This window comes from Lucilia sericata, unplaced genomic scaffold (genome assembly GCF_015586225.1).
Source record: "Lucilia sericata isolate MDLA Ls3-8-SP2 unplaced genomic scaffold, ASM1558622v1 Contig000299F_arrow, whole genome shotgun sequence".
Taxonomy (NCBI): Eukaryota; Metazoa; Arthropoda; class Insecta; order Diptera; family Calliphoridae; genus Lucilia; species Lucilia sericata.
In genome coordinates this window covers 177,579-204,816 of record NW_023994324.1, presented here as the reverse complement: position 1 = coordinate 204,816, position 27,238 = coordinate 177,579, and the positions used below count along the sequence as shown (strand labels likewise).

Here is a 27,238-nt window from a genome sequence, read left to right as displayed (position 1 = left end):
TATAGTCTAGTCTATAGTCTAGTCTATAGTCTAGTCTATAGTCTAGTCTATGTCTAGTCTATAGTCAGTCTATAGTCTAGTCTATAGTTAGTCTATAGTCTCTAGTATATAGTCTAGTCTATAGTCTAGTCTATAGTCTAGTCTATAGTCTAGTCCATAGTCTAGTCTATAGTCTAGTCTATAGTCTAGTCTATAGTCTAGTCTATAGTCTAGTCTATAGTCTAGTCTATAGTCTAGTCTATAGTCTAGTCTATAGTCTAGTCAATAGTCTAGTCTATAGTCTAGTCTATAGTCTAGTCTATAGTCTAGTCTATAGTCTAGTCTATAGTCTAGTCTATAGTCTAGTCTATAGTCTAGTCTATAGTCTAGTCTATAGTCTAGTCTATAGTCTATTCTATAGTCTAGTCTATAGTCTAGTCTATAGTCTAGTCTATAGTCTAGTCTATAGTCTAGTCTATAGTCTAGTCTATAGTCTATTCTATAGTCTAGTCTATAGTCTAGTCTATAGTCTAGTCTATAGTCTAGTCTATAGTCTAGTCTATAGTCTAGTCTATAGTCTAGTCTATAGTCTAGTCTATAGTCTAGTCTATAGTCTAGTCTATAGTCTAGTCTATAAGTCTAGTCTATAGTCTAGTCTATAGTCTAGTCTATAGTCTAGTCTATAGTCTAGTCTATAGTCTAGTCTATAGTCTAGTCTATAGTCTAGTCTATAGTCTAGTCTATAGTCTAGTCTATAGTCTAGTCTATAGTCTAGTCTATAGTCTAGTCTATAGTCTAGTCTATAGTCTAGTCTATAGTCTAGTCTATAGTCTAGTCTATAGTCTAGTCTATAGTCTAGTCTATAGTCTAGTCTATAGTCTAGTCTATAGTCTAGTCTATAGTCTAGTCTATAGTCTAGGTCTATAGTCTAGTCTATAGTCTAGTCTATAGTCTAGTCTATAGTCTAGTCTATAGTCTAGTCTATAGTCTAGTCCTATGTATAGTCTATAGTTCTAGTCTAGTCTATAGTCTAGTCTAGTCTAGCTTCTAGTCTATAGTCTAGTCTAGTCTAGTCTATAGTCTAGTCTAGTCTAGTCTATAGTCTAGTCTATAGTCTAGTCTCGTATATAGTCTAGTCTAGTATATAGTCTAGTCTAGAGTCTAGTCTAGTCTATAGTCTAGTCTATAGTCTAGATTTTCCATTTTTAATTTCTTCTCTTTTCATTCCATCTACATATTTGCTTTCATGTGTGGAATTTATTTTTTTATATTTTAAAGTTTTTTCTTAAAATATTTTGAATTTTTTTAAAATAAATCAATGCAGTCCTTAAACAAAAAATATATATATTTTTGTTTGTTTTATAGCTTTTCTTGTTTTAAAAAATGATTTGCAAAAAATAAGCACAGCTAAAAAAAAAAAATAAAATTTGTTCTCAATATTTCAGTTGATCTGAGCACACGGGCGTGATGTGATTAAATAGAAAATTCGGAAAAACATGAAATCAGTTCGTCAGTATCATTTCAAATTCATTTATTGTGTATATTTTTAAACACTTTAAGAAAATGTTTATTAATTTTGTGTATTTTCCTTAAAAAAAATATAATACTTGTGTAAGCAAATAAACAAAATGGTGATTAAGGAAATTGTCCCCAATTTCTTGGAAATGTTTACAATTTAAAAATAAAAAAAAATAAAAGAAAATATTTAACAGCTAAAAACTAAAAATAATTAAATCGTAGTTGGCCGGCCAATTGATAAAAAGAAAAAAATAAAAAACAACAATGACCTTGGTCTAAAAAAACAAAAAAAATTAATAAGAAGTTCCCACCGGACGGAAATGCCTTCAAATAACAAAAATTAAAAAAATATTTCGTCGCTTACAGTTAATTTTTTTTTTGAAATTATTAAATATATTATAAAAATCTCTAGTATACCTTAGAGTGTCGTTCGTTCCTTTCTTGTTTTATTTTTAAAAGAAAATTTTGTATAATTTTCTTTTTATTGCAGTTTTTGCAATAAAATCTTGTCGTCAACAAAAATTTCGGTTTTATTTTTTATTTATTCATCGCACAAAAATTTTTTTGTTTTTGGAAAAGTGTCATTTTTATGAGTCTACATAGATAAGATATTAAAACAAAAAAGAAATAAATATTTAAAAATTATAATTAAAAAGAATGTTAGAACATTTGTGTCGGACGTCTGTTTTAATAAATGTTTTGTTTTTTTTTTGTTATAATATTTCGCTATTCCAAGGTATGTTTTCTTGAACTTGAATAATATAGAAACAAATTTTCATTGTTATTTTATATAAAAAATTAGATTTTATTTTTTAAACTATAACTTTTGAATCTGATTACATAGAATGCTCTAATTTGGACAGTGACTCTTCATAAAATGTTCTTTGGAAGTCCACTCGGTTTCATTATCTAGACTCTAGTTAAAGCTGTAAATCTTGTATCGTTTGTTCCTAGAGATCCTATATACTAGTATATGCATCTATAGATCTCGAACATAGCATAAAATTCTGGAAAAATCATGGGTTCTTTTGGAATTTTGCCCATATCTTCTTTGCTTATAGAACGATTTTGCCGATTTTTACTAGAAAACATATAGAAAGCATGCAGCTCAATCTAAATTTCAATTCCAGAGATATTTGGGGTTTTCAGAAAATTTATATCAACATACAGACAGACATACCAAAATCGACTCCGTTATCATTAAGGACCTAGAATATACATATATGTAGGAAAATTATATTGTAGAAAATTACAATTGGAATGAAAAACTTATACTAAATGGTATAAAAAATATATACTCGGGATCTAGAGTAGTGGTTCCTATCGTTTACAAATCCCTTGGGGTCGACTACTTATTAACTCTAACCCAAAAGATCTGCTCATCTTTTGAGGATAAGAACATGAAATCAACCCAATTTCGAATTTCCTATTCTGAAGTAAAGCTTTTCCCAGAAAAAGTGTTCTATATTGATCGAAGTTGGACGGGTCAAGATCCAGGCTATAAGCTGACTATCTGGCCTCATAGTCTCGGCGTTTTTCGGTCAATGTTCGGAAAGTTTCTGTGATAGTCCAGATAGTCCAGATTTCAGTAGCCCAAATACAGAGTATTAACTTAGTTTTGGTGTTGATTCGGCTGGCTGATCGGCCTTTACATACGATAGCTGCTTCGTAATTTAGAGAACTTTGGTCTTCTCGTACTTCCTTTCTCTAAGTTACTTGAGGTAAAGGATTTCGCATTAATCGCTTCACTTCTGTTTTGCAACTTCTTCTGATTATTGGATCATGAGTTAAGCAAGCAAAGGCACCATTTAAAGTTGTGATAACCAACGTTTTTGGATAAAAGACAGTGCCATTTAGACTTCATCGATACACCTCTAGTCTTGTAAATATTAATTATTTATTTCTAAAGTTAAAGAAAGAACCGCCCGTTTGTGACTTGCATAGAACACCCAGGTGACAATGTTTGTACATGAGAGACATTGAACCATAGACAAGTACATAGCTCAAGTACTCGAGCTATCTTATCTCTGATCATTGCAATATTAAGGAATATTCGAATCTCGAAGCCTATTGTTTTGACAATAGAAATGATTTGACATGGGATCGAATTAGAGAATTTCATAATCAGGTAACAGAGAAAAATATTGGTTAAAAGACTAATGTACGGTGGAGCCTATAATTAGGGATAAGTTCGGTACTGTTACTGAACACATACCCCACAAAGGAGTGATTGTGGGACTAAACGTTGGAAATGAGTTCGTGTCAAGTGTATATGGGTTATGAGGTCCTCACCCATACATATACCTAGAGTGAGTGGGTCAGATGTTTTTCTCAATGAATGTGTCGGATGAATGAGAAGTTTGCTGGGTTAAATGGTGATTGATATACGGTATCGGAAGTAATGTTTCTGCGTCACGGAAGTTAAGCAAGAGATTAGATAGCTCGAACCCATGTTAACAAATTGCCACCTACATGTCGGTAATGCATACAAAGGGGCGGTGGTGAGTGATCTAACACCTCAGCCAGTGGTTGTAAAATGAGTCAGGTGTTCACGTCACCTTCGACATAATTTCTTCGAAATATGTACACCCATCTCACCCGCTCGCACAGTCCACTCTGCATCCTGAATCTTTGATATCAACTCAATCCTAACATATAGTCCATAGAATCGTTGCTCTATAAGGTTCAGTTGAGTCGGCAACAGCATTGGAAACTTATCTCTCACGTGCACCCCCGAATGGACCTCTCCAATATCCATAACAAGACAATTCAATAGTTTCAAATATATTAAGTTATCTTATCAGACCGTGAGTGAAATGCCATCCCCAAGTTTATTGTGGCGGCAGACTAGTATAGTCCCCAGAGAAACTTATCTTTCACGTGCATCTAGAAGCGACTTCTCCAACATTCAAAACACCCCCAGTATATTGTAACGGCAGATTAGGGTGCTGGTAGCACCTCCATAACTCGATTTACTAAGATAATAATATGCTCTTGGAGGTACTTTTTATAAACTTGATTTAAACTTTAACTGAATACTCTCCCAGAGGTAAGATTTACATCATATGGGTACCAGGCCACTCGGGAGTAGTCGGCAACGAAAGGGCGAACGTAATAGCTTTAAAGGGAAGGGAGCTCGAGGCAGTTAACCTGACAAACGCAAAACCATTCGACGCAACAAAAGTTGAACTAAAAATATGGGTGAGAGAATCCCATAAGGCCTCTTGGAATAATGAAACGGTGGGTAGAACCACAAAGATTCTATGGGGTGACCCTGATGAGAGCAAGACGAAAAATCTCCTCAAAATGAGGAAGTCTGAGGTTAGTATGATGGTACGTATTCTGAGTGGACACACAGGATTACGAGCATATCTATGCAAAATTGGACGTACGGATTCAGACGAGTGTAGAGCATGTGAAGGGGACAGTGAAACTCTGGAGCACTTTCTTTGCCACTGTCAGGCATTCGTCGAAGTTAGATCCAAGTATCTTGGAAGTGATGTTATTCCGGAAATAACATTCCTGACTAACACTGATTGGAAGATTCTTAGGAATTACGTTCAGGAAACTGAGTTGCTGAACACTGAAAAATATTTTTTTTTTTCATAATAAGGAGCGCACAACAGGCCCGATAGTGGCCTAGGTGTATTTCTTCGGATTTGATGTAGTATACATCCTCCTATCGACCTACCTACCTACCTACCTACCTACCTACCTAATAGTCCCCACAGTTATTCCTCTGTGGGGTCGTCTTGAGTCGGTAACAGCATCGGAAACTTATCCTCCACGTGCATCTAGAAGGGACTTTTCCAATATTCAAAACAAGACAATATCCTGCGGGCAATGATTCCCATAGCTTAAGATATATTAGGTTATCTGGTGTGGCCGTGAGTGAAATGACTCCCCCAGTATACTGTGACGGCAGATTAGGATGCTGGTAGTACCTCCATAACTCGATTTACTAAGATAATATGCTCCCGGAGGTACTTTTTATAAACTTGATTTAAACTTATTGTTTTACACGTCTTACACTGATTCAGTCTAAACTTAGACTAGAAAGACTTTTCAGAAAAAAATCCTTTTTGTTATAAAAAATTCAAATAAACTTTTTAATTCTTAAAATCTTAAATGATATTAATACAAACAAGATATTTAAAAATAATGACCCATATAATGTCAGGAGCAAAAACAGTTTAATGAATGAAAAATTTACCATTCCATAACAAATATTTATTGCGAAAGTGTGTCTTTATTTATTTAGGAGAACAAAAAATAAAACAAATATTTTAATTTCTACATAAATTTATGAGCATATAATTTAAAAATACATATGTACATACATTCCTACACATGTACTCGTGCATAGAACTTAAAAATGTTAATAGACAAAATATAGTGTTAATACACACATAAGACAACAATTTTTCTTTTCACTTCATCGACCTTGGCCAGTAGCAAATTGTTGGCCACTTTCAATATAAAATGTTTATATTTATTGTATGAATGAAAAAATGTGTGCACAGAACAATCTATTGAAATCTCTTTGCTGGTGAATAAAGATATAAATATTTGAAAACATTTTTTTAGCAATAGAATTTTCTTAAAAAAAAAAAAATAATAAAAAACATGAATATTTATAATAAAAAACGTTTAATTGTTATATACGTTTTTTACTTAATAATAAAAATATTACTAAAATAAAATGATGACAGAAATGTTTTAAAGTATTTCAACTAATATGATTTCTTATTTATTTCTTTACAGATTAATTGCAACATTTTTTGAAACTATTTGTATGCCCCACAATAAGCAGAAAATTAAACAAAACGACGTCTCTAAATTTAGCGTTTAAAGAACAAAACAACAAAATATGGATCAACCACTTATAGTACAGGCCGAATATTCCTTTAAGGGGGGCAATAATGATGAATTGTGTTTCAAAAAAGGTGATCTAATCACGGTAACACAACGTGAGGAGGGTGGTTGGTGGGAAGGTACACTTAACGATAAGACTGGCTGGTTTCCCAGCAATTATGTTATGGAATATAAAGCTCCCCTCCCGATCACAGACTCCATCAGACCACCTGAGGAGATTCAAGAATATAGATCGGTTGTATTAAAAGATCTCTTGGATTCGGAGAGAGCACATGTTGCAGAGATTCAGGGTTTACTGGAAAACTTTTTTGGAGCCTTTGCAGCAGACACAAATGTAAGTGGACAATGGAAATATTCAGATAGACTAATTCTAGTACAGCTCTAGTTCAGATCTATTTCAGTTCTAGTTCAGTTCTAGTTCAGTTCTAGTTCAGTTCTAGTTCAGTTCTAGTTCAGTTCTAGTTCAGTTCTAGTTCAGTTCTAGTTCAGTTCTAAGTTCAGTTCTAGTTCAGTTCTAGTTCAGTTCTAGTTCAGTTCTAGTTCGTTCTAGTTCAGTTCTAGTTCAGTTCTAGTTCAGTTCTAGTTCAGTTCTAGTTCAGTTCTAGTCAGTTCCGTTAGTTCAGTTCAGTTCTTCAGTTCTAGTTCAGTTCTAGTTCAGTTAGTTCAGTTCTAGTTCAGTTCTAGTTCAGTTCTAGTTCAGTCTAGTTCAGTTCTAGTTCAGTTCTAGTTCAGTTCTAGTTCAGTTCTAGTTCAGTTCTAGTTCAGTTCTAGTTCAGTTCTAGTTCAGTTCTAGTTCAGTTCTAGTTCAGTTCTAGTTCAGTTCTAGTTCAGTTCTAGTTCAGTTCTAGTTCAGTTCTAGTTCAGTTCTAGTTCAGTTCTAGTTCAGTTCTAGTTCAGTTCTAGTTCAGTTCTAGTTCAGTTCTAGTTCAGTTCTAGTTCAGTTCTAGTTCAGTTCTAGTTCAGTTCTAGTTCAGTTCTAGTTCAGTTCTAGTTCAGTTCTAGTTCAGTTCTAGTTCAGTTCTAGTTCAGTTCTAGTTCAGTTCTAGTTCAGTTCTAGTTCAGTTCTAGTTCAGTTCTAGTTCAGTTCTAGTTCAGTTCAGTTCTAGTTCAGTTCTAGTTCAGTTCTAGTTCAGTTCTAGTTCAGTTCTAGTTCAGTTCTAGTTCAGTTCTAGTTCAGTTCTAGTTCAGTTCTAGTTCAGTTCTAGTTCAGTTCTAGTTCAGTTCTAGTTCAGTTCTAGTTCAGTTCTAGTTCAGTTCTAGTTCAGTTCTTCTAGTTCAGTTCTAGTTCAGTTCTAGTTCAGTTCTAGTTCAGTTCTAGTTCAGTTCTAGTTCAGTTCTAGTTCAGTTCTAGTTCAGTTCTAGTTCAGTTCTAGTTCAGTTCTAGTTCAGTTCTAGTTCAGTTCTAGTTCAGTTCTAGCTCAGTTCTAGTTCAGTTCTTGTTCAGTTCTAGTTCAGTTCTAGTTCAGTTCTAGTTCAGTTCTAGTTCAGTTCTAGTTCAGTTCTAGTTCAGTTCTAGTTCAGTTCTAGTTCAGTTCTAGTTCAGTTCTAGTTCAGTTCTAGTTCAGTTCTAGTTCAGTTCTAGTTCAGTTCTAGTTCAGTTCTAGTTCAGTTCTAGTTCAGTTCTAGTTCAGTTCTAGTTAAATTCTAGTTCAGTTTTAGTTCAGTTCTAGTTCAGTTCAGTTCTAGTTCAGTTCAGTTCTAGTTCAGTTCTAGTTCAGTTCTAGTTCAGTTCAGTTCTAGTTCAGTTCAGTTCTAGTTCAGTTCTAGTTCAGTTCTAGTTCAGTTCTAGTTCAGTTCTAGTTCAGTTCTAGTTCAGTTCTAGTTCAGTTCTAGTTCAGTTCTAGTTTAGTTCTAGTTCAGTTCTAGTTCAGTTCTAGTTCAGTTCTAGTTCAGTTCTAGTTCAGTTCTAGTTCAGTTCTAGTTCAGTTCTAGTTCAGGTCTAGTTCAGTTCTAGTTCAGTTCTAGTTCAGTTCTAGTTCAGTTCTAGTTCAGTTCTAGTTCAGTTCTAGTTCAGTTCTAGTTCAGTTCTAGTTCAGTTCTAGTTCAGTTCTAGTTCAGTTCTAGTTCAGTTCTAGTTCAGTTCTAGTTCAGTTCTAGTTCAGTTCTAGTTCAGTTCTAGTTCAGTTCTAGTTCAGTTCTAGTTCAGTTCTAGTTCAGTTCTAGTTCAGTTCTAGTTCAGTTCTAGTTCAGTTCTAGTTCAGTTCTAGTTCAGTTCTAGTTCAGTTCTAGTTCAGTTCTAGTTGAGTTCTAGTTCAGTTCTAGTTCAGTTCTAGTTCAGTTCTAGTTCAGTTCTAGTTCAGTTCTAGTTCAGTTCTAGTTCAGTTCTAGTTCAGTTCTAGTTCAGTTCTAGTTCAGTTCTAGTTCAGTTCTAGTTCAGTTCTAGTTCAGTTCTAGTTTAGTTCTAGTTCAGTTCTAGTTAAATTCTAGTTCAGTTCTAGTTCAGTTCTAGTTCAGTTCTAGTTCAGTTCTAGTTCAGTTCTAGTTCAGTTCTAGTTCAGTTCTAGTTCAGTTCTAGTTCAGTTCTAGTTCAGTTCTAGTTCAGTTCTAGTTCAGTTCTAGTTCAGTTCTAGTTCAGTTCTAGTTCAGTTCTAGTTCAGTTCTAGTTCAGTTCTAGTTCAGTTCTAGTTCAGTTCTAGTTCAGTTCTAGTTCAGTTCTAGTTTTCGTTCTAGTTCAGTTCTAGTTCAGTTCTAGTTCAGTTCTAGTTCAGTTCTAGTTCAGTTGTTCTAGTTCAGTTCTAGTTCAGTTCTAGTTCAGTTCTAGTTAAATTCTAGTTCAGTTCTAGTTCAGTTCTAGTTCAGTTCAGTTCTAGTTCAGTTCAGTTCTAGTTCAGTTCTAGTTCAGTTCTAGTTCAGTTCAGTTCTAGTTCAGTTCAGTTCTAGTTCAGTTCTAGTTCAGTTCTAGTTCAGTTCTAGTTCAGTTCTAGTTCAGTTCTAGTTCAGTTCTAGTTCAGTTCTAGTTCAGTTCTAGTTTAGTTCTAGTTCAGTTCTAGTTCAGTTCTAGTTCAGTTCTAGTTCAGTTCTAGTTCAGTTCTAGTTCAGTTCTAGTTCAGTTCTAGTTCAGTTCTAGTTCAGTTCTAGTTCAGTTCTAGTTCAGTTCTAGTTCAGTTCTAGTTCAGGTCTAGTTCAGTTCTAGTTCAGTTCTAGTTCAGTTCTAGTTCAGTTCTAGTTCAGTTCTAGTTCAGTTCTAGTTCAGTTCTAGTTCAGTTCTAGTTCAGTTCTAGTTCAGTTCTAGTTCAGTTCTAGTCAGTTCTAGTTCAGTTCTAGTTCAGTTCTAGTTCAGTTCTAGTTCAGTTCTAGTTCAGTTCTAGTTCAGTTCTAGTTCAGTTCTAGTTCAGTTCTAGTTCAGTTCTAGTTCAGTTCTAGTTCAGTAGTTCAGTTCAGTTCTAGTTCAGTTCTAGTTCAGTTCTAGTTCAGTTCTAGTTCAGTAGTTCTAGTTCGTTCTAGTTCAGTTCTAGTTCAGTTCTAGTTCAGTTCTAGTTCAGTTCTAGTTCAGTTCTAGTTTCAGTTCTAGTTCAGTCTCTCGTTCAGTTCTAGTTCAGTTCTAGTTCAGTTCTAGTTCAGTTCTAGTTCAGTTCTAGTTCAGTTCTAGTTCAGTTCTAGTTCAGTTCTAGTTAGTTCTAGTTCAAGTTCTAGTTCAGTTCTAGTTCAGTTCTAGTTCAGTTCTAGTTCAGTTCTAGTTCAGTTCTAGTTCAGTTCTAGTTCAGTTCTAGTTCAGTTCTAGTTCAGTTCTAGTTCAGTTCTAGTTCAGTTCTAGTTCAGTTCTAGTTCAGTTCTAGTTCAGTTCTAGTTCAGTTCTAGTTCAGTTCTAGTTCAATTCTAGTTCAGTTCTAGTTCAGTTCTAGTTCAGTTCTAGTTAGTTCTAGTTTAGTTCTAGTTTAGTTCTAGTTTAGTTCTAGTTTAGTTCTAGTTTAGTTCTAGTTTAGTTCTAGTTCTAGTTCAGTTCTAGTTTAGTTCTAGTTCAGTTCTTTATGCCTTTTAAATTTCCATTGCTGATTATGAATCTTCTAAAATTTTTATTATCTTTACAATTTTCTGCCCCTATAGACTCAATGCTGATGAGTACGCTCAATTAATGTGCAATTTTGTAGAGGTTGTCAAAACACACGAAGAGTTACTTACACAAATGGAAGAGTGCAATGATCGTGTGGGTAAACTATTTCTTAATAAGGCACCATATATGAAACAAGTACACCAAGCCTATTGTGCACAACATCCCAAAGCTATTGTTATATTAGACAAATATAAGTGAGTATAACAAATTAAATAACATTTAAATATACTAATTTGTCACACTTTTTTGTTGCAGAGATGAATTAGAAAAATATATGGAACGTCAAGGTGCTGCCACTCCTGGCCTTTTAGTACTCACAACGGGTTTGTCAAAACCTTTCCGCCGTCTCGATAAATACTCGGCCATGTTGCAGGAGTTGGAAAGACACATGGAGAGCAGTCATCCGGATCGTGGTGATACACAACGTAGTGTAGCGGTTTACAAAGATATTGCTGTAAGTTTTTTTCTTGGTTTTTTGTTTGTTTTAATAACTTTTATTTACATTTTGTTTAGGCCACCTGTTCTGCTACACGCAGACAAAAGGAACTAGAACTACAAGTATTAACTGGCCCTGTACGTGGCTGGCAGGGTCAAGAATTAAGTTCTTTGGGTGAAATTATACATATGGGCAGTGTAGCAGTTGGTTCCGATCATCGTGATCGTTATTTTGTTTTATTTCCTCAGACATTACTTATATTAAGTGTTAGTCAAAGAATGAGTGCCTTTATTTATGAGGTAATTTCATTTAATTTGCATAGACTTTTATCTTAATAATAAATCTCTTCCTTCCAGGGCAAATTACCGCTCACCGGTATCATAGTTAATCGTCTCGAAGATTCTGATACCTTCAAAAATGCCTTTGAAATCAATAGTCCTCTTATTGATCGTATAGTAGCTGTGTGCCAAGGACCCAATGATGCTAACAAATGGGTGGAATTACTAACATCTACCAATGTCAGTATGCCCATTGGCATTAAACGTCAACTTAGTAATTTAAGTAATGCCTCCATAGGTGGTGCTCATATATCCACACCACCCAATCATGTAAGTATTTAAAAAATTTCTCAAAACAAACATTTCTATTCCCAACTTTTGTTCTTTTGGAAAATTTCATAAATTCTTTTTTTGTTAAAAAAAAAACGACCAAAACTTATTTTGTCAAAATGTGTATAGTTTTCATATAATTTGGATGCTCGTGGTTATTGTACCCGGTTTTCTTTATGTGCCTACTACAATGCGCCACAACAAGCCACTTATCGTATTACTCTACCGCCCAGTAATTATCCACCTACGGCACCGTATGCCAATCTAAGCGATCATTTTGCTAAATTGGTTAAAAAGGGTTTGCTTAAGGGCTTTTTAATAAAAATGTTATTGTATCCCCAATCAAGGCAGAGTATTGATATGAAAAGTATTCCCCTAAGAAAGAGAAGATGCCATAAAGCTTCTAAGAAGTTAATTAAAAAGTTTACTAACGAAGAGGCTGATTCGGGTTCATCGGATCGCACTGAACTTGAAAGACAAGATGCTTTTGAATTACCCACTGACTCGGAGAGTGAGGGAGAGGATATTGATGTACATGATGATTTTGAATTTATAAAATTTAATAGTGATAAACGTAGCCTAGAGGGCTGTGATTCCTTTGCTTCGGCGGGTACTTTTATAGATCATGGCTCGGGTGCCGCCTCACCGCACAAAGCCAGACATTGTTCTTCTATTAACTTAATTAATTTGGATTCTATCAGTGATGAAGAGAGTAAACCTATCAAAAAGGAGTCTTTGGTTATAGGTTCAAAAACTATGAGAGCTATAGCAAGAAAGTCTTCACAGCAAAGTTTTATCATACACACCTCTGAAGCCCATTTGGAACTGGGTTCCCATATGACTACACTGGAAAAACCGACTCTGTTGCAACAACAAACTTCGGAAAACTCAGAAATGTCTTCCTGCTACAATGGCCGTGCTTTAGGGGCGGCATATGTGGCTTGTGAAAACCTGGCCGATTTGTCAGATGATGCAAAAATTAAAAACACTACCTCAGAGCTAACTATATCACCTTCCGAACGCCATAGTATGCCCAATATGTTTGTGGGCAATCGTTTTAATCGCAGCTCCAAAACAGCCGTATATGTGCCTACCTGGAAAGATCGCCAGGATATGCAAAATCAATCGGCCGATGTGGCGGAAAGTTGTGATATAACGGCGGAGGAAGAAATTCATTCTAGTTGTTTAGATTTGCCCGCTTCATGTCGAGATGCTCCAGACAAATTGACAGCAGAATTATTGTACAATTTTGAAGAAAGTGATGTTATAGCTCCACCCTCTATGTATAAAAGTTTAGGCCAAAGCCAAAATCAAACAATGACAAATATGCCCTGCAGCATATCACAAACAGAACTTTGTATTGAACCCAAGCGAAATAGTAGAGATTCACAAAAACGTGAATCCGTTAAGCGTTGCATATCATATCATTATGTACCCTTAGCCAATGAAACACAAGCTCAGCCCAATAGAAATAATTCCAATCCTAATTTAAGAGCGGCAAGAAATGATCCTACTCCTCCTCCACAATCTTCACTGCCTAACGCACAAGCTCACCCAACAAATCAACGTTTTGGCAATGGAGATGAAGTCGATGGTCATCAGTCCTCCTCCAAATGTAAATGTTGTGAAAGTTCTCAATGTCCCAGTCCACGTTCGAGTGATTCAGGATTGGCGGGTAGTTGTACCATAACTTCACCCGATCCACCACAAAACGAAGAAGCCTACGAGGCCTATTACGATGTAGATGGTTCCCTTAAATTGATCTCTAAAACGGCTAATGCAGCCGAAACAAATGATCTCACACGATTTGATGTATGCGGCACATTTCGTGAAAAATTCCTAGAGGCTATACAGCAAACTAATGAAATGCAACAACAACAACAAGAACAGCAACCCTGTACGGCAACACAATCTCAATTGCCGCCCATAACGTTAACCTCCACAACAGCAGAATTCCAAATAAATCGTAAAAGTATTTACATTAATTCTTTAGCATCCATTAATTCTCATGAAGCAGCTGCAGCTACTTCAAGTCATACTCCCAACTCTAATGCCGAAAACTCGGATGATATTAATCCTGAAACTGGAATGTTTCGTTCGGGCATGTATGCCCACTGGTGGAAAAAGGAAACCCTGCCGAAAGATGTCATCAAAGGCATAGCAAAAGTCTATAATAAACGTTTGCCCTCGACTCAATCGAGCAAAGAGTCTCACTGTTCTGTTTGCTCTAGTTGTTTTTGTTCTATGGAGGCCAGTGGTTTCAGTGAAGGCACCACCTATTGCTCTATCTGTCAGGATTGCTCCTCCTCCTTTTGCAGTGCTTCACGCAATGATTTACCCACAAATACTACCACTACCATTACAGCAGTCGATTGTCCACTCTGCTGCAATACACGCAATTCAACGCATAGAAATAGTAACCGCAATTCAGCGGCTAGCGTTTTAGCTAGTCCCAGCTCATCCTTTGATTGTCCCATTTGCAGTGGTGCCTATATAGCTCGTCCCGATTCATTGGGTTCGATTAAGGAAGATGTTCAGCAGTATCTACCGCCGCAACAACAACAACATCAGCAGCAGCAGTATCAACAGCAACAACAACAGGCGTTTGCAGAAGGCAAGCATTTTGAGCTTAATATCATTTTTTATATATTTGTATTGTTGTCAATCGAATGTATAAAGATGATATGCGCGTTTGTGCACGTTTTTGTTTTGTAAATTCGTTTTATACAAAAAATTTCTTTTTTTATAATCTAATTTTTTTTCTACTTTTTTAATTTAATCGACTACATTTCGTTGTTTTCGTTAAGTTCAAAAATTGAAATCATTTAAGAATTTTATTTTTGCTTTACGTTTACATTTATAATTGTTTTTGTTAGGTTTCGTAACAAACGTTTTATCAGAAGTTTCTGAACGATGCTGAGTATGTTGAAACTAGAGCAAGTTATTTTCATACAAGGAAAATAACCTCTTTATTCACGTTTCACAAATTAAAGATCTTGTATTTTCATTACGCCCTTAAAGAAAAGCTGTCGGCGGTTTCAGTGAAAAATAAACCAAATAGGGTTTTAGTTTAGGGGTTTCTTGTGGTACATTAGATGCACTACATCTATGTTTTGCATTTTGTTGGTTTCATTAGCCAAATTTTCTAGATCATAGTCGATGTATTGTTGTATAATTCTTCTCGGTAATGTACTATTTGGAAGCTCAGGTAAATACTTTTTAAATTAAAAATTGAATTTGAAGATGATTGGACACTGAGCCAGAAGTTTATCTGATGAATTGCAATCCTTCTATTTATTAGAAAAGCTCCTAATAAAAAAGCTTTTTTTCCGATTTTTCTAAAAATATTTTTCATTTCCTTCACAGAATAAAATGTTTCTTTTTTGAAAAAAAAAATTGTTTGAAAAAGCTCTTTTAATATAAGCTTCTTCTGAAAAAGCTTTTTAAAATAACAAGATTTTTATAAAAAAAATTATTTTTATAAAACAATATTTCGCCGAAAGAAAGCTTTTTTATAGAAAAAATTGTTTCCAAAAACAAAAAGATTTTTAAAAGCTTATAAAAATAAAAGGATTTTAAGTGTTTTCTTTTATAAAAAGTTTTCTCTAAAAAGCCGTTTAAAAAGCATAATTCCGTAAAATCATATGTTTTTTATAAAGCTCATTGAAAATAAGCATTTTTCCATATAACAGGATTTTCATAACAGGTTTCTGTTTAGTAAAATATGATTTTTATAAAAAGCTTTTTTATAATATTCTTGAATTTTTTTGTAAATAAGTTTTTTTAAGTGTTTTTCAAAAAAGTTTTCATTGGGAAAAGATTTTTGAATATTTTTATGAATAAACTTTAAGATTTTTTTCTAAAAAGCTTTGTTTTGAAGTAAATTACATCCAAAAGGCTTTTTCATAGAAAAAGATTTTATAAAAAGCTTTGTTATAAAATATTTTGAAGCTTTTTATGAATAAATGTTTTTAAGGGTTTCCATGTCATAAGTTTTCTCTAAATGATGTTTAATATAAATTTTTTCTAAAAAGCTTTTTAATATAATAAGATAAAAATATTTTTTTTTTGAAAAAGTTTTTCTTTAAAATAAGCTTTTCTGTATAATAGGATTATTTAAATAGCTTTTCCATAAGCTTTTAAAAAAGCTTTTTATATACGACTTTTTGATAGAAAAAGCTTTTTTTAGTAGTATCCCATATAATAAGTTTTCCATAAAGAAACTTCTTTGGTATAATAAGCTCTTCTTAAAAGTTATTTGTTTACATAAAGCTTGTAAAAGCTTTTTTTAAGAATGGGCAATAAAAAAACGTTTTCATAGAATAGGATTTTCTAAAGTTTTATTTTTATAAAAAAATTGTCATATAACGTGTTTTTGTAAAGCTTTTTCTAAAAAGTTTTTGTTTGATAAGTTTTGTTTAATAAATCAATTTAAAAGTTGTTTTAATAAAGCTGTGTTTTCTTCATAGAATAAGCTTTCTCTTAAAAGCTTCTTCATACACATGAGTTTTTTCAAAAAAGCTTTTCACAAAATAAATATTTTTTGACATATCTTTTTAAGTTTTTTATAAAAAAGTTTGCTAATAATAGGCACCATATAGATCTCTTCATTTTGTTCAGAAACCTGTTAAACGTTTGTAAAGAAACTTGTATTTCCTTTTAAGTTTTCCGTTACAATTCAAAAGTAATCAAAACAAATCTAACTTTAGTTTTTGTCGTTTTTTTTTAAACTTTGCTTAATTTAAAATAACGCCTGAATTGGATCTCTATAACAGCAATTGAAATTTATACATTTGCCTGCCTTTTTATAAAATTTCAAATCACAACAAATTCATCATCTCAAACATATCAAAAGACATACAACAACATTTTTTTTTAATAAAAACTTTAAAAATCATCCTAAAATTATATGAAAACGTAAATTGCTTGTTTTTCTAATTTTATTTATTTTCATCTCAAGGATTCATTATTATTTACCACAAATAAAAACTCTCATCGTTTAAATTTTATTAAAAAAAAAAACAACGAATTTCAAAACAAACATGCTCTCACAAACCAAAAAACAACTCATAAATTGCTTAACATGCTTGCGCTTTTAATTTAATCGGCCTGTTACTCTGCACCAGGATCAGCTGCACCCATGATCACCATACTCAATGATATGAGTAATTACTTAAAGAAACTAATTGCGAATGGAATGTTCAATTTACACCAGAACTAATAAAAAGTTTCTAAAAGTTTAATTTGTATAAACGTTATTTTGTTTAAAAACTCTCCTTTGACTCACTGTAAATGAATGTGTTAAATACTAATAGATTTATTTAATTTTTTTACTATAAAAAATATTTAAAATTTTAATTAATTTTTACTTTTATTACAGATGTCCCCGCCAGCCAATCTGAGCCTATTAAGTCAACGCATGAACAGTCAACAACAACAGCAACAATCCACAACGAACTCAATGGTGGGGAGAGAAAACCCAGTAACAGTAGTGGCAGCAGCACAAGCTCAGAGCGGTCAGCAACAACAGCTGCTACAGCAGCAGCAACAGTCGTCGTCGGCACTTCCGTCACAACACAAACGGAGCCTTTCGTTCAATCATCACCTCAGTTACAATCAATACACACACACTCAGCATCAACAGCCTCATCAAATGCATCATCAACAACAACCACCAAGTCTACCAAATCATCCAGTGGCAGCTCAAAACCACAAATCAAATTTAGTCCAGACATCGAACAGTATTTCGAAGATAATGGGCCCAGCACTTCCAGCACAAAACATGGCCACAAACGCAAGGACCGGAAGCACAAAAGGTAAATTGTTTAAACAGAACTAGAACAAAACTAGAACTGGACTAGAACTGAACTAGAACTAAACTAGAACTAAACTAGAACTAAACTAGAACTAAACTAGAACTAAACTAGAACTAAACTAGAACTAAACTAGAACTAAACTAGAACTAAACTAGAACTGAACTAGAACTGAACTAGAACTGAACTAGAACTGAACTAGAACTGAATTAGAACTGAATTAGAACTGAACTAGAACTGAACTAGAACTGAACTAGAACTGAACTAGAACTGAACTAGAACTGAACTAGAACTGAACTAGAACTAGAACTGAACTAGAACTGAACTAGAACTGAACTAGAACTGAACTAGAACTGAACTAGAACTAGAACTGAACTAGAACTGAACTAGAACTGAACTAGAACTGAACTAGAACTGAACTAGAACTGAACTAGAACTGAACTAGAACTGAACTAGAACTGAACTAGAACTGAACTAGAACTGAACTAGAACTGAACTAGAACTGAACTAGAACTGAACTAGAACTGAACTAGAACTGAACTAGAACTGAACTAGAACTGAACTAGAACTGAACTAGAACTGAACTAGAACTGAACTAGAACTGAACTAGAACTGAACTAGAACTGAACTAGAACTGAACTAGAACTGAACTAGAACTGAACTAGAACTGAACTAGAACTGAACTAGAACTGAACTAGAACTGAACTAGAACTGAACTAGAACTGAACTAGAACTGAACTAGAACTGAACTAGAACTGAACTAGAACTGAACTAGAACTGAACTAGAACTGAACTAGAACTGAACTAGAACTGAACTAGAACTGAACTAGAACTGAACTAGAACTGAACTAGAACTGAACTAGAACTGAACTAGAACTGAACTAGAACTGAACTAGAACTGAACTAGAACTGAACTAGAACTGAACTAGAACTGAACTAGAACTGAACTAGACTGAACTATAACTCCATTTTAATTATTTTAATTTTTCCCACTTTCAGCTAATTGGAGCATAACAAATATGCGTCCAGCACCACCCCTACGACCTAATCTTTTGAACTCCAATACTACCAGTGGCGGTGGCAGTAGTGGGAGTCGAAGTGATGGTGTGGCCAGTTTGAATTCCTTATCCAGTTATTGTAGTGGTCGTAAAAATCAACCAACTTTTGAAGAAGATGCCTTAGTGTTGCGTGTTTTTGAAGCCTACTGTGCTGCCTACCAAAATACTACACGTAATACCATACACTCGGGTAAGTCCCATTTAGAAGTTGTCTTATTAATGTTTGAAGTTTAAAAATCCTACATAAAACACACCTCATCATAACCATAAAACGCATAATAGTGGTTATTATTTTTTTGGAACTAAACAGCTTTTGAAACCAACACCATGCTTTTTAACTTTATTATTTTTTATATTTTTTTTTATTGATAATTGCTGGGTTATATGTTTTATATGTATGTGAAAAAGAAAGAGCTTTTTTTAACAACAACAAAGGATTACAAAACATTCCTTAAGCTCTATGCTGGGTTTAATTATTTATTATTATTTTTTTATATAATAAAACCAACATAAAAATCATTTGCTTTTCAGATTAAAATAGAATTAAAAAAAAAAAAAAAACAAAACAAACAAAACACCTCATAACTTGCTGCATTCACCAAATATATTTTATAAAACTTGCCACACTACTTTATTATTAAATGTCATTTATTTTTATATTTAATGGCTAAAATTTTAATTTATTTTAATTTCTATAACATTGTTTTTATATGTTTTTGGAAAACCATTTTTTAAAATTTATGTTTAAAACCCCATTTTTAGCTATAATTTGCCTATTTGTTTTCATTTTTTTAACAGGTTAATTTTATAAGTTTTTTAAATTATATTTAAATTGTAACGGTTTGTAAGGGAGTAATTTTTGCTTACTTACACTTTAATCCAGGTTTAGGTTTGGTTCTTTTAGATTAAGATTTTTTTTTTAATTTTAAAAAATGAATTGTACATATTTTTAAGCTCACTAAGTTACACTCATTTGCAGATGAGTTTAAAAACCCCACACTTCACTTAGTTGTTTGATATTAATTATAACAATTATTAATTTTGTAACCCTTTTTAATTTAGTTTGTAATTTTTTAAAATTTTAATTTTATTGATAATTTTCTGCCGGACACGCACAATTCAATTTTATTTTGAAGTTTTTATTGGGTTTTGTTTTATGATAACAGCGTTTTTTAGTTTTATTGTGGTTTCTCCTTTTAACATTGAAACTTTAAAATTTATTGACAGTATTTTCACTTCATTCAAAGAATAGTAAAATGAGGTTTCTTTTTCTTGGAATAATCGTATAGGTTAGGTTGATAGGAGGATATATACTACATCAAATACGAAAAAAATACACCTAGGCCACTATCGGGTCTGTTGTGCGATCCTTTTCATGGTAATAACATTATGCTTTACATTCGTCTAAATCCGCACACCCGCAATCCCGTGTCTCAACTGAAAATACGTACATCATACAGTCTTGCCGATTTTGAGGAGTTCCTCCTGCTCGTTATGGGTCACCCCATAGGATGTGGTTCTACCCACCGTTTATTGGATTCTCTCGCCCATATTTTAATTCGGTTCTCGTCACTTCGAATGGTTTAGCATTCGTCAAGTTAATTACCACGAGCTTCCTTACCTTTAAGAGTAAGAACATTCGCTCTTTCGTTGCCGACTACTCCTAAGTGGCCTGGTACCCATATGAGGTATTTCAGTGTCCTTGTCGAGGCTTATTTCAACAGCCCTTCCAATCGCCACCTTCCCAATTTTGAAAATGGGGCAAAATATGCTCTGCCCTTGTTCTTGGCAAATTAGCCATGTAGTTATGGTCGATGTCTATAACAGGTAGATATTCCTCAGGTTCTTCTTTTCTATCAAAGACATCCCAAGAATTTCCAATATGCGCTCATTAGCAAGTTTACTGCCCCATCCTTTATGTAAAATCGGAAGATCCCTCTTCTTTGTCAGTCGTAGATTAGCGCCATCCTAGGGAGGGGTTATACTTTCCTCAAAAGTTCTTCAGTGAGAGACCAACCTCATAAACATCACGCCCATGCTGAACTCGCAGTTCACTCTCTCTATTAGTTGTTTGCCTTCCAAGCGATTGCGTCATCCACCATCTTATTGTTCACCAGTTCGTCTACGTTACTCGGCTGGTCTATTGGGATTTTGCCCGTCGTATTACTGGCATCGTATACTGCAGTATCTTTTCTTGGCAAATTTTGCGTAAGATGGCGGCTCTTTTCCTTGATCATCTTTTTAATTTTTCAGAGCTTATTTTGATTTCGCCGACGTGTTCGTTTTCGGAACATTTAGCTTGGCGATGTCATCCTTTGTCGCAGGACTCTGACTTGAGATTTCTTTGAGTGTGGTATGATTTGGCTTCGAGTCTATATTAGAAGACGGGGGGCTTTTTATACCTTACACCACTATAGTGTTCCTACACCCACCTTAGTCGATTTAGCTATGTCCATCCGTCTGTCTGTGTGTGTGTCCATGTAAACGTTGTGCGCATGCTATATGTCGCAATTTTCAAGATAATTTTATGAAATTTGGCACATAAGTACTTTTCTTTTGCCCCAAGGAAGCCTTTTGAAAATGGTTGAAATCGGTCTATTATTTCGCCTGGCACCCCTACCCCCCGAATTTGGTTCTTGAGGTCATAAATATGTTAAATGTTCTTGTATTCTTCTTAGATTTATTTTATGTTGTCAGCTCGGGGTATTTGATTTTCTTTGTCTACGATATTGGGAGAGAATCGGACTTTTCCTTTATGGTGTCGTGGGATTGACACATTATGATTTCCATTGTCATCAACTTTTTCCCCTTTTGCTCCAGACAGCCGTTTTTGAGTAATATTATCTGAGAATTTAGAGTCAGAACCATAGAAAAGGTATACATAGAACTGAAACTGAGTATGACAAAACCTAAGTCTGCTGTCAAAAACCTAAGTCGTGAGAATGTATTAGTTGAAAAATATGTAACCCAACAAACACAAACTCTTTCGTTTAAAAAGTTTTTATATTTTTGTTTGATATTATATTTCGATATTTTATGAAATAATGGTTTGAATTAGCCATTTTTATTCAATATCAGTTGACCAATGTAAGAAAGATCTTCATTAAAAATTATTTTTAATTTTAAATAAACTCTTTGTGGTTGCTGGGTTGAGTCAATATTGACACTTGAAAATAATATTAAAAAATAAAAACGATTGAAAAATTTGTTTTTTTTTCTGAAAATGTTTTCAATAATTTTATGGGAAAACATAACTTTTAGCAGTGTTTATTGCAGCAGCAGGGGCTATTTTGCCAAAGGAATTGTGCTAATGCTAAAATTAACGCTTGATATGAACGATTATTGTTAATTTCAAAGCAGCCCAAATGCAGTCAAAATACACCCTACACCACACTAATGGGAACGGTATTTTGTTTACGTCTTAAAGTTTGTAACACCTGCGTCGATGTAATGATGTAATCCGCCCATAAATTAGCCTATTAAACTTTTTTGTAAGCGGTACATGCTATACAAGAATAGAGTATTTATAAAATTCGACTCAACAAATTTTATATATACGAAATTTTGACTATATATTGTTATAATGAGTAGTACATTCATTAATTAAGCAAACATCAATCTCTTGAATATAACTTCTACATTAAAAAATACTAAATAACTTATTGCTACTTACTCGCAATGTGGTAGGGTATGGTGTATTCGGATACATTTTGTACTTTCATATTTTTGTTATTTTATGTAAACAAACATAAAAATACTCATACAATTGTATGAAATTCACACAGAACCTGTACATGTGAGAGAGTAATATTTCTTATTCTCAGTTTCAGTTCTATTTATTTTTCTATGGTCAGAACACTCATTTATATTTAAATAATGAGGTTGCCTAAAGCTTTCTCTCTCTCCTAGAACATCCTTCTCTTTCACCCTTACATTACTGTCAATGGTATGCTGTAAATATAAGAATCCCGGGTGGTGAACAATCTGCCATCCGTCGGCTTAAATGAAACGGCAGTTGGGAGAGCACAGATTGTCCATTCCATCTCCTAACCGTCAACTTGGAACGCGAATAGAAGGTGAAAACTCGATTCATCGGTTTACTAATTATGACAAATTTTATACATCTTTTTATATAGCATAATCAAAGTCCTCTGGCTTCGATTACTCCTCCATTTAATCATCTAAACTTCTCCTGAAGTTATAATCCACATCTTCTGGCACATATTTTGACTTTTCAAATTCTTCGGTTTCAATACTGTTGTCAAATAGATCTCAATATCTAATTTTCCGTTTAAATACAAGTGTTAACTGTCCCGTTATAATCTTCATGGATGTTCGGAATTTGTGGATTATATTCGATGTACTGTTAGGAATTGACTGTCATATGTTTTCAAAGAGCCAATTCGAAGAGACCACCTTTGTGTTCAGTCTTAACCTTGTATTGAATGGGTTTAGCATTTATTCCTATGACAATAACCGTTTTCTACATTGTCCTGAGACCATTACAGTTTATGCTACGATTATCCAATACAATTGACTATTAAGGGTGACACATAAATGTTCACCCCTATTCTGCATTTGGATTACGTTTACGCATTCAGTTACGTAACGATCGAAAAAAGGTATTCCAACAAAAAACTGAATCGTAAGAAAAAGAATCGAAATGCAGAATACCAAAGTTGCCAGACAGAGAAAATTTCGATTCGAATTGAAATGCAGAATAGGGGCGACTTCTTTTAAAGATTTTGAATTTGCTTGTCTTTCTTACCTTAAGGTAAATGTATGATCCATGAGTTGAAGGGGATATATCTATCCACAATTTAGAATAGACTAATTGCTAGATAGTTTAAAACCAAATTTTCATCTTTCACATTTCGTTTGGGATTCGTTAATTTTAAGTTGTTCAATATGCTTTTTAAAAATATTTTATGTTCCTATCTAATTATGTTTTCGTTTTATGATTCCATTCAGTTATTTGATGTTTATTGCTGTTATCTATTATCAAAAACACCCCGCCCCCGCCCACACCACAATCACCCATTTTGAATTTGTGTTGTCTCGTTAAATGTTTTTGTTAAATTTTTGTTGTTCCATGTTATTCATAGTTTTATTTCTATCATTGTTTTTTTTCTCTTTTATCTTTCTCTTTTTTCGTCCCTCCAAAAATGACAAAAAATAAAATCTATCCAAAAAAACAAATTATTCTTCCAAAACCAAAAAAAAAATCTTCTTATATAGCCTTGCAACCATGGACACCTTGTTTGCCAATACGTGGTGGCAAATTAAAAACCAGTAAACATTTTTCAACATCAAATCCACATCTTCCATTTTTGTGTAATACAGGAGTGCAATTTCCTGGCGCCACCAATGTAAATAATAAACAAAACTCAACTAGTAGTCTTAATTCATCGTATATCTGGCGTGAAGCAAGTCCCAACAATTTCAATTTGTATTCATCCTCCATATCGTCTTTAAATGCCACAGGTTATCGTTACTCATTGACGGGTTCTACGGGTGCAGGAGGAGTTAGCGGAGGAGCAGGAGGTCCTGTTAATAATGCCACCAATACTTCTTCAGGTACTAGTGGTTTGGATTATAGAGCTTTATCAGAGGAGAGAGCTACACGAAAATCTTTGAATCGTTTGAAAAGTGGTTTTGGTTCCGGTTACGATAATATATTCATGACTCCCCTCTTGCCACGTAAAAACAAGGGCTCTCCCAAGATTGTAAAGAATTCGGCTAACTATCAACGACCTCCTACTCCGGTGAGAAACTTATCCGAAGATAGACAATCCTCCACTAGTAGTGTTAACAAACAGCTGCCTAATCATCCGGGTCTATACGATCGGCGTTTGAATCGTTCATTTGAAACCAGCACTTCACATCGTTATGCTGGCTATGGTGGTGGTTATATGATGGGCTATGGCCTCAAGTCCACTTCTTTAAGGCGTAGTACACCTCAACTGCCTGCGGATGGTGTAGACAGTGATGATCCCGATTGTCATCAAATGGCACAAAAAGGCTGCACCGAAGCGTTACTGAGAAATGGTCATGGAGCGGCGGCTGGATCAAGCACTTGTGCTGGGGGAAATGGCGGTGATGGTGATTCTCAAGGACATGCGGGCAATTGGTGTTGTGGTAATTTTGTGATGAAACAATGGCGTAAAATCAATAATTACTGATTAACGCCCAATGAAACGCTGAAAGTCATGAAACAAGAATGATTTTCAGAGCATGTGTGCTTCATCATATTCATTATCATCAGCATTATTATCATAGTTTTTTTTTATATAATAATAATTATTATTATCAAAACAGATCATCAGCTTCATTATCATGCCGTTACATACAAATTACTACTTATAAAGTTAAATTAAATTGAAAAATTACAGTGATTAAACAAACGAAAAAGCTGTTAAAACGCTGATACAATCAAACGTGTTTTTTGAAAATTAAAAAAAAATTGATTTAGTTCTTTTATACTGCAATTCGTTTAAGATAAAACAACTAACTAAGTTTTTTATTTATTTAAATATTTAAACAATTTTATCAATCTTAACTTTAATCTAATAAGTTATGTCTCTTTTAAGCCTATAATCTATTTTAATTACAGTTGTTAGGGAAAAAGAACGTGTACTTTGAAACTAATTGTGCTCTTTTAGATCCATACTTTTAAATGGAACAAAACTGTAACCCATTTTTGATTGAGAAAGCAGTCCTTACACCTAAAGCAACATGATCCGAATGAGGTTATACGGTTTATTACAATTTGTTTTAAAACGAAACCGAACTAGAACTAAATAATAACAATTTCAATCAGATTTTTTTCTCTTTGATCGGCACTCTGAGGTGATACCTCTATTGATAGTGGCGGGGATTTTTCTCTGCAGGAAGTTTGTACTGACGATATGGCTAAAGAATAAACTTTTCTTATAATTTTTGGGTAATAGACCACAAATGGGTGTGTTTTAGATGAAGGTCATGAGTTGCGTAAATATATACGGGTATCGGGAAGAAGTTCCCTAATTTTAGAGGAAAACATTCCATTGTTATAACGATATAACAGTGAAATACACCCCTCGTTGCGACGGTGCTCTAGTGAATCAATAGTATTGGATATTCCACTATCATGATAGATACCTTCGCTCTCTCATGCAACCAATGGAATAGCTGCGAAATCGACTTTTAAGTTCCGGGCCATATATGAGAGTTATATTCCATTTTTATATTATCGCCTATGTCATATCTATTTTCAACTCAATTTCGATTGTTTTAAAAATTCGATTAAAGAAAACACAAAGACGTGGAATGGATGAAATTGGTTCTTGATGCTATCTTTAAATGGTTTGAGCAAAAAGTGCTGACAGTTATCTAATCATAAACCGTCATTATAAAGAAAGGGGAGCAGACTTGGGGGCAAGGAAATCCTGATTAAATATTGTTCAGAGTCGAGTCCATATTTTCAAGAAATATTAATATTGATCATGTTTAAATGGCTCTTATTCACAGAAGGCAATTCGCTTGAAAAAAATCCTTTAATCATTCAGATGAAAGACAACAACATCTTCGTTATCTCTCCAAGAGAATGGTTGAGGATATAGATAAGGAGTAAAGTATTGAAGGTATAACTTAAGTATGGATTTTTTCAATTTCCCATTTTTCTGGTAACGCATAGATTGCACGCCATAATATTTATTTGCTCATATTTTGAGCCTAAGAATTAATTAAACAATTTCGGATAACCTGTTTTGAAGTGAGAGAGAGAATGTTCAGCATCGTTCGAAACAAATACTAGTCGGAAGGGAAACTTCCCAACAACTAAATAGTTTTTAATGGTATTGCAAAATTTGGCTGAGCGTTGTCATGTATAACCTCCAGGTTTTAGTAGTTTATAAAAGATATAACAACAACAAGTCCGACCAAATACTGCAAATTATCTATGGCCATAGATATTTGGCTTTGGTGTTGTTGTTGTAACAGTTCGACTGTGGCCGAGAGTTCTTTCCTGGGGAAAAAAGTTTCGGTTGACATAGCTTTTGCTTTTGGTTTACAATCTTTGGATCAAATTTAGATCAAATTGTCGAGGGAACGTGGCTTTGGTATTGATTCAGACGGGTTTCACATATGGACACTTTAAACTAGTCTATTGACTCATTTTTTAACTGGTCTATTGACTAGTCTTTCGACTTCACTAGACTGGTAACTATTCACTAGTCTATTGACTAGTCTTTTGAGTAGTCTATTGACTAGTCTTTGGATTATCATATTGTCTAGTCTTTATACTGTTCTATTGACTAGTCTAAACTAGACTAGGCCGAGAGTTATTTCCTGGGGAAAAAAGTTTCAGTTGACACAGCTTTCGCTGGGTTGACAATCTTTGGCCGAGTATGACTCTAGACGTTCCGGAGCGAAGATCAAATTGTCGTTGGAACGTGGCTTGTCGTGGTTAGCTGGGCTTCACATGCGGGCACTTTGAAACTAGTCTATTGACTAATCTTTTGACTGGTGTATTGACCAGTTCTTCGACTAGTCTATTGACTTCACTAGACTAGTACCTGTTCACTAGTCTATTGATTGGTATATTGACTAGTCTTTTGAGAAGTCTATTCGCTAGTCTTTAGAGTCTAGTCTTTGATTGGTATATTGTAGGGTGATCGACTCGATTTTTCAACCGGTTTTAAAACCGGTTTTTTCTGCTTTACCAGTGTCGGTTTTTTCTTAATGCTGATTTTTCGAACATCGAATAATCCGGTTTTTTCACTTTTTAAAAACCGGTTTCGAATACTTTTATTTGCTTTGTATTCAAACATTATTTAAATGAAATTTTTAAGTAAATCACAATACAGCCCGTCTAAATTTTAAAAATATTCGAGTCGAGGAACTAGCGTATATTTTTCTAA

General features: G+C 34.0%; 1 protein-coding gene across 1 annotated transcript in view; it reads left to right on the top strand.

Moving 5' to 3' along the window:
• The window catches only part of LOC119603380, a 59,998-nt gene that overhangs the window by 20,747 nt on the left and 12,013 nt on the right, over window positions 1–27,238 (top strand). Inside the window, 9 exon segments of the mRNA XM_037955397.1 lie at window positions 6,262–6,676; window positions 6,678–6,706; window positions 10,417–10,617; window positions 10,679–10,877; window positions 10,937–11,158; window positions 11,216–11,467; window positions 16,848–17,283; window positions 18,280–18,528; window positions 23,577–24,476. Coding sequence (XP_037811325.1) covers window positions 6,368–6,676; window positions 6,678–6,706; window positions 10,417–10,617; window positions 10,679–10,877; window positions 10,937–11,158; window positions 11,216–11,467; window positions 16,848–17,283; window positions 18,280–18,528; window positions 23,577–24,476 — 2,797 coding nt within the window. The 5' untranslated portion in view covers window positions 6,262–6,367.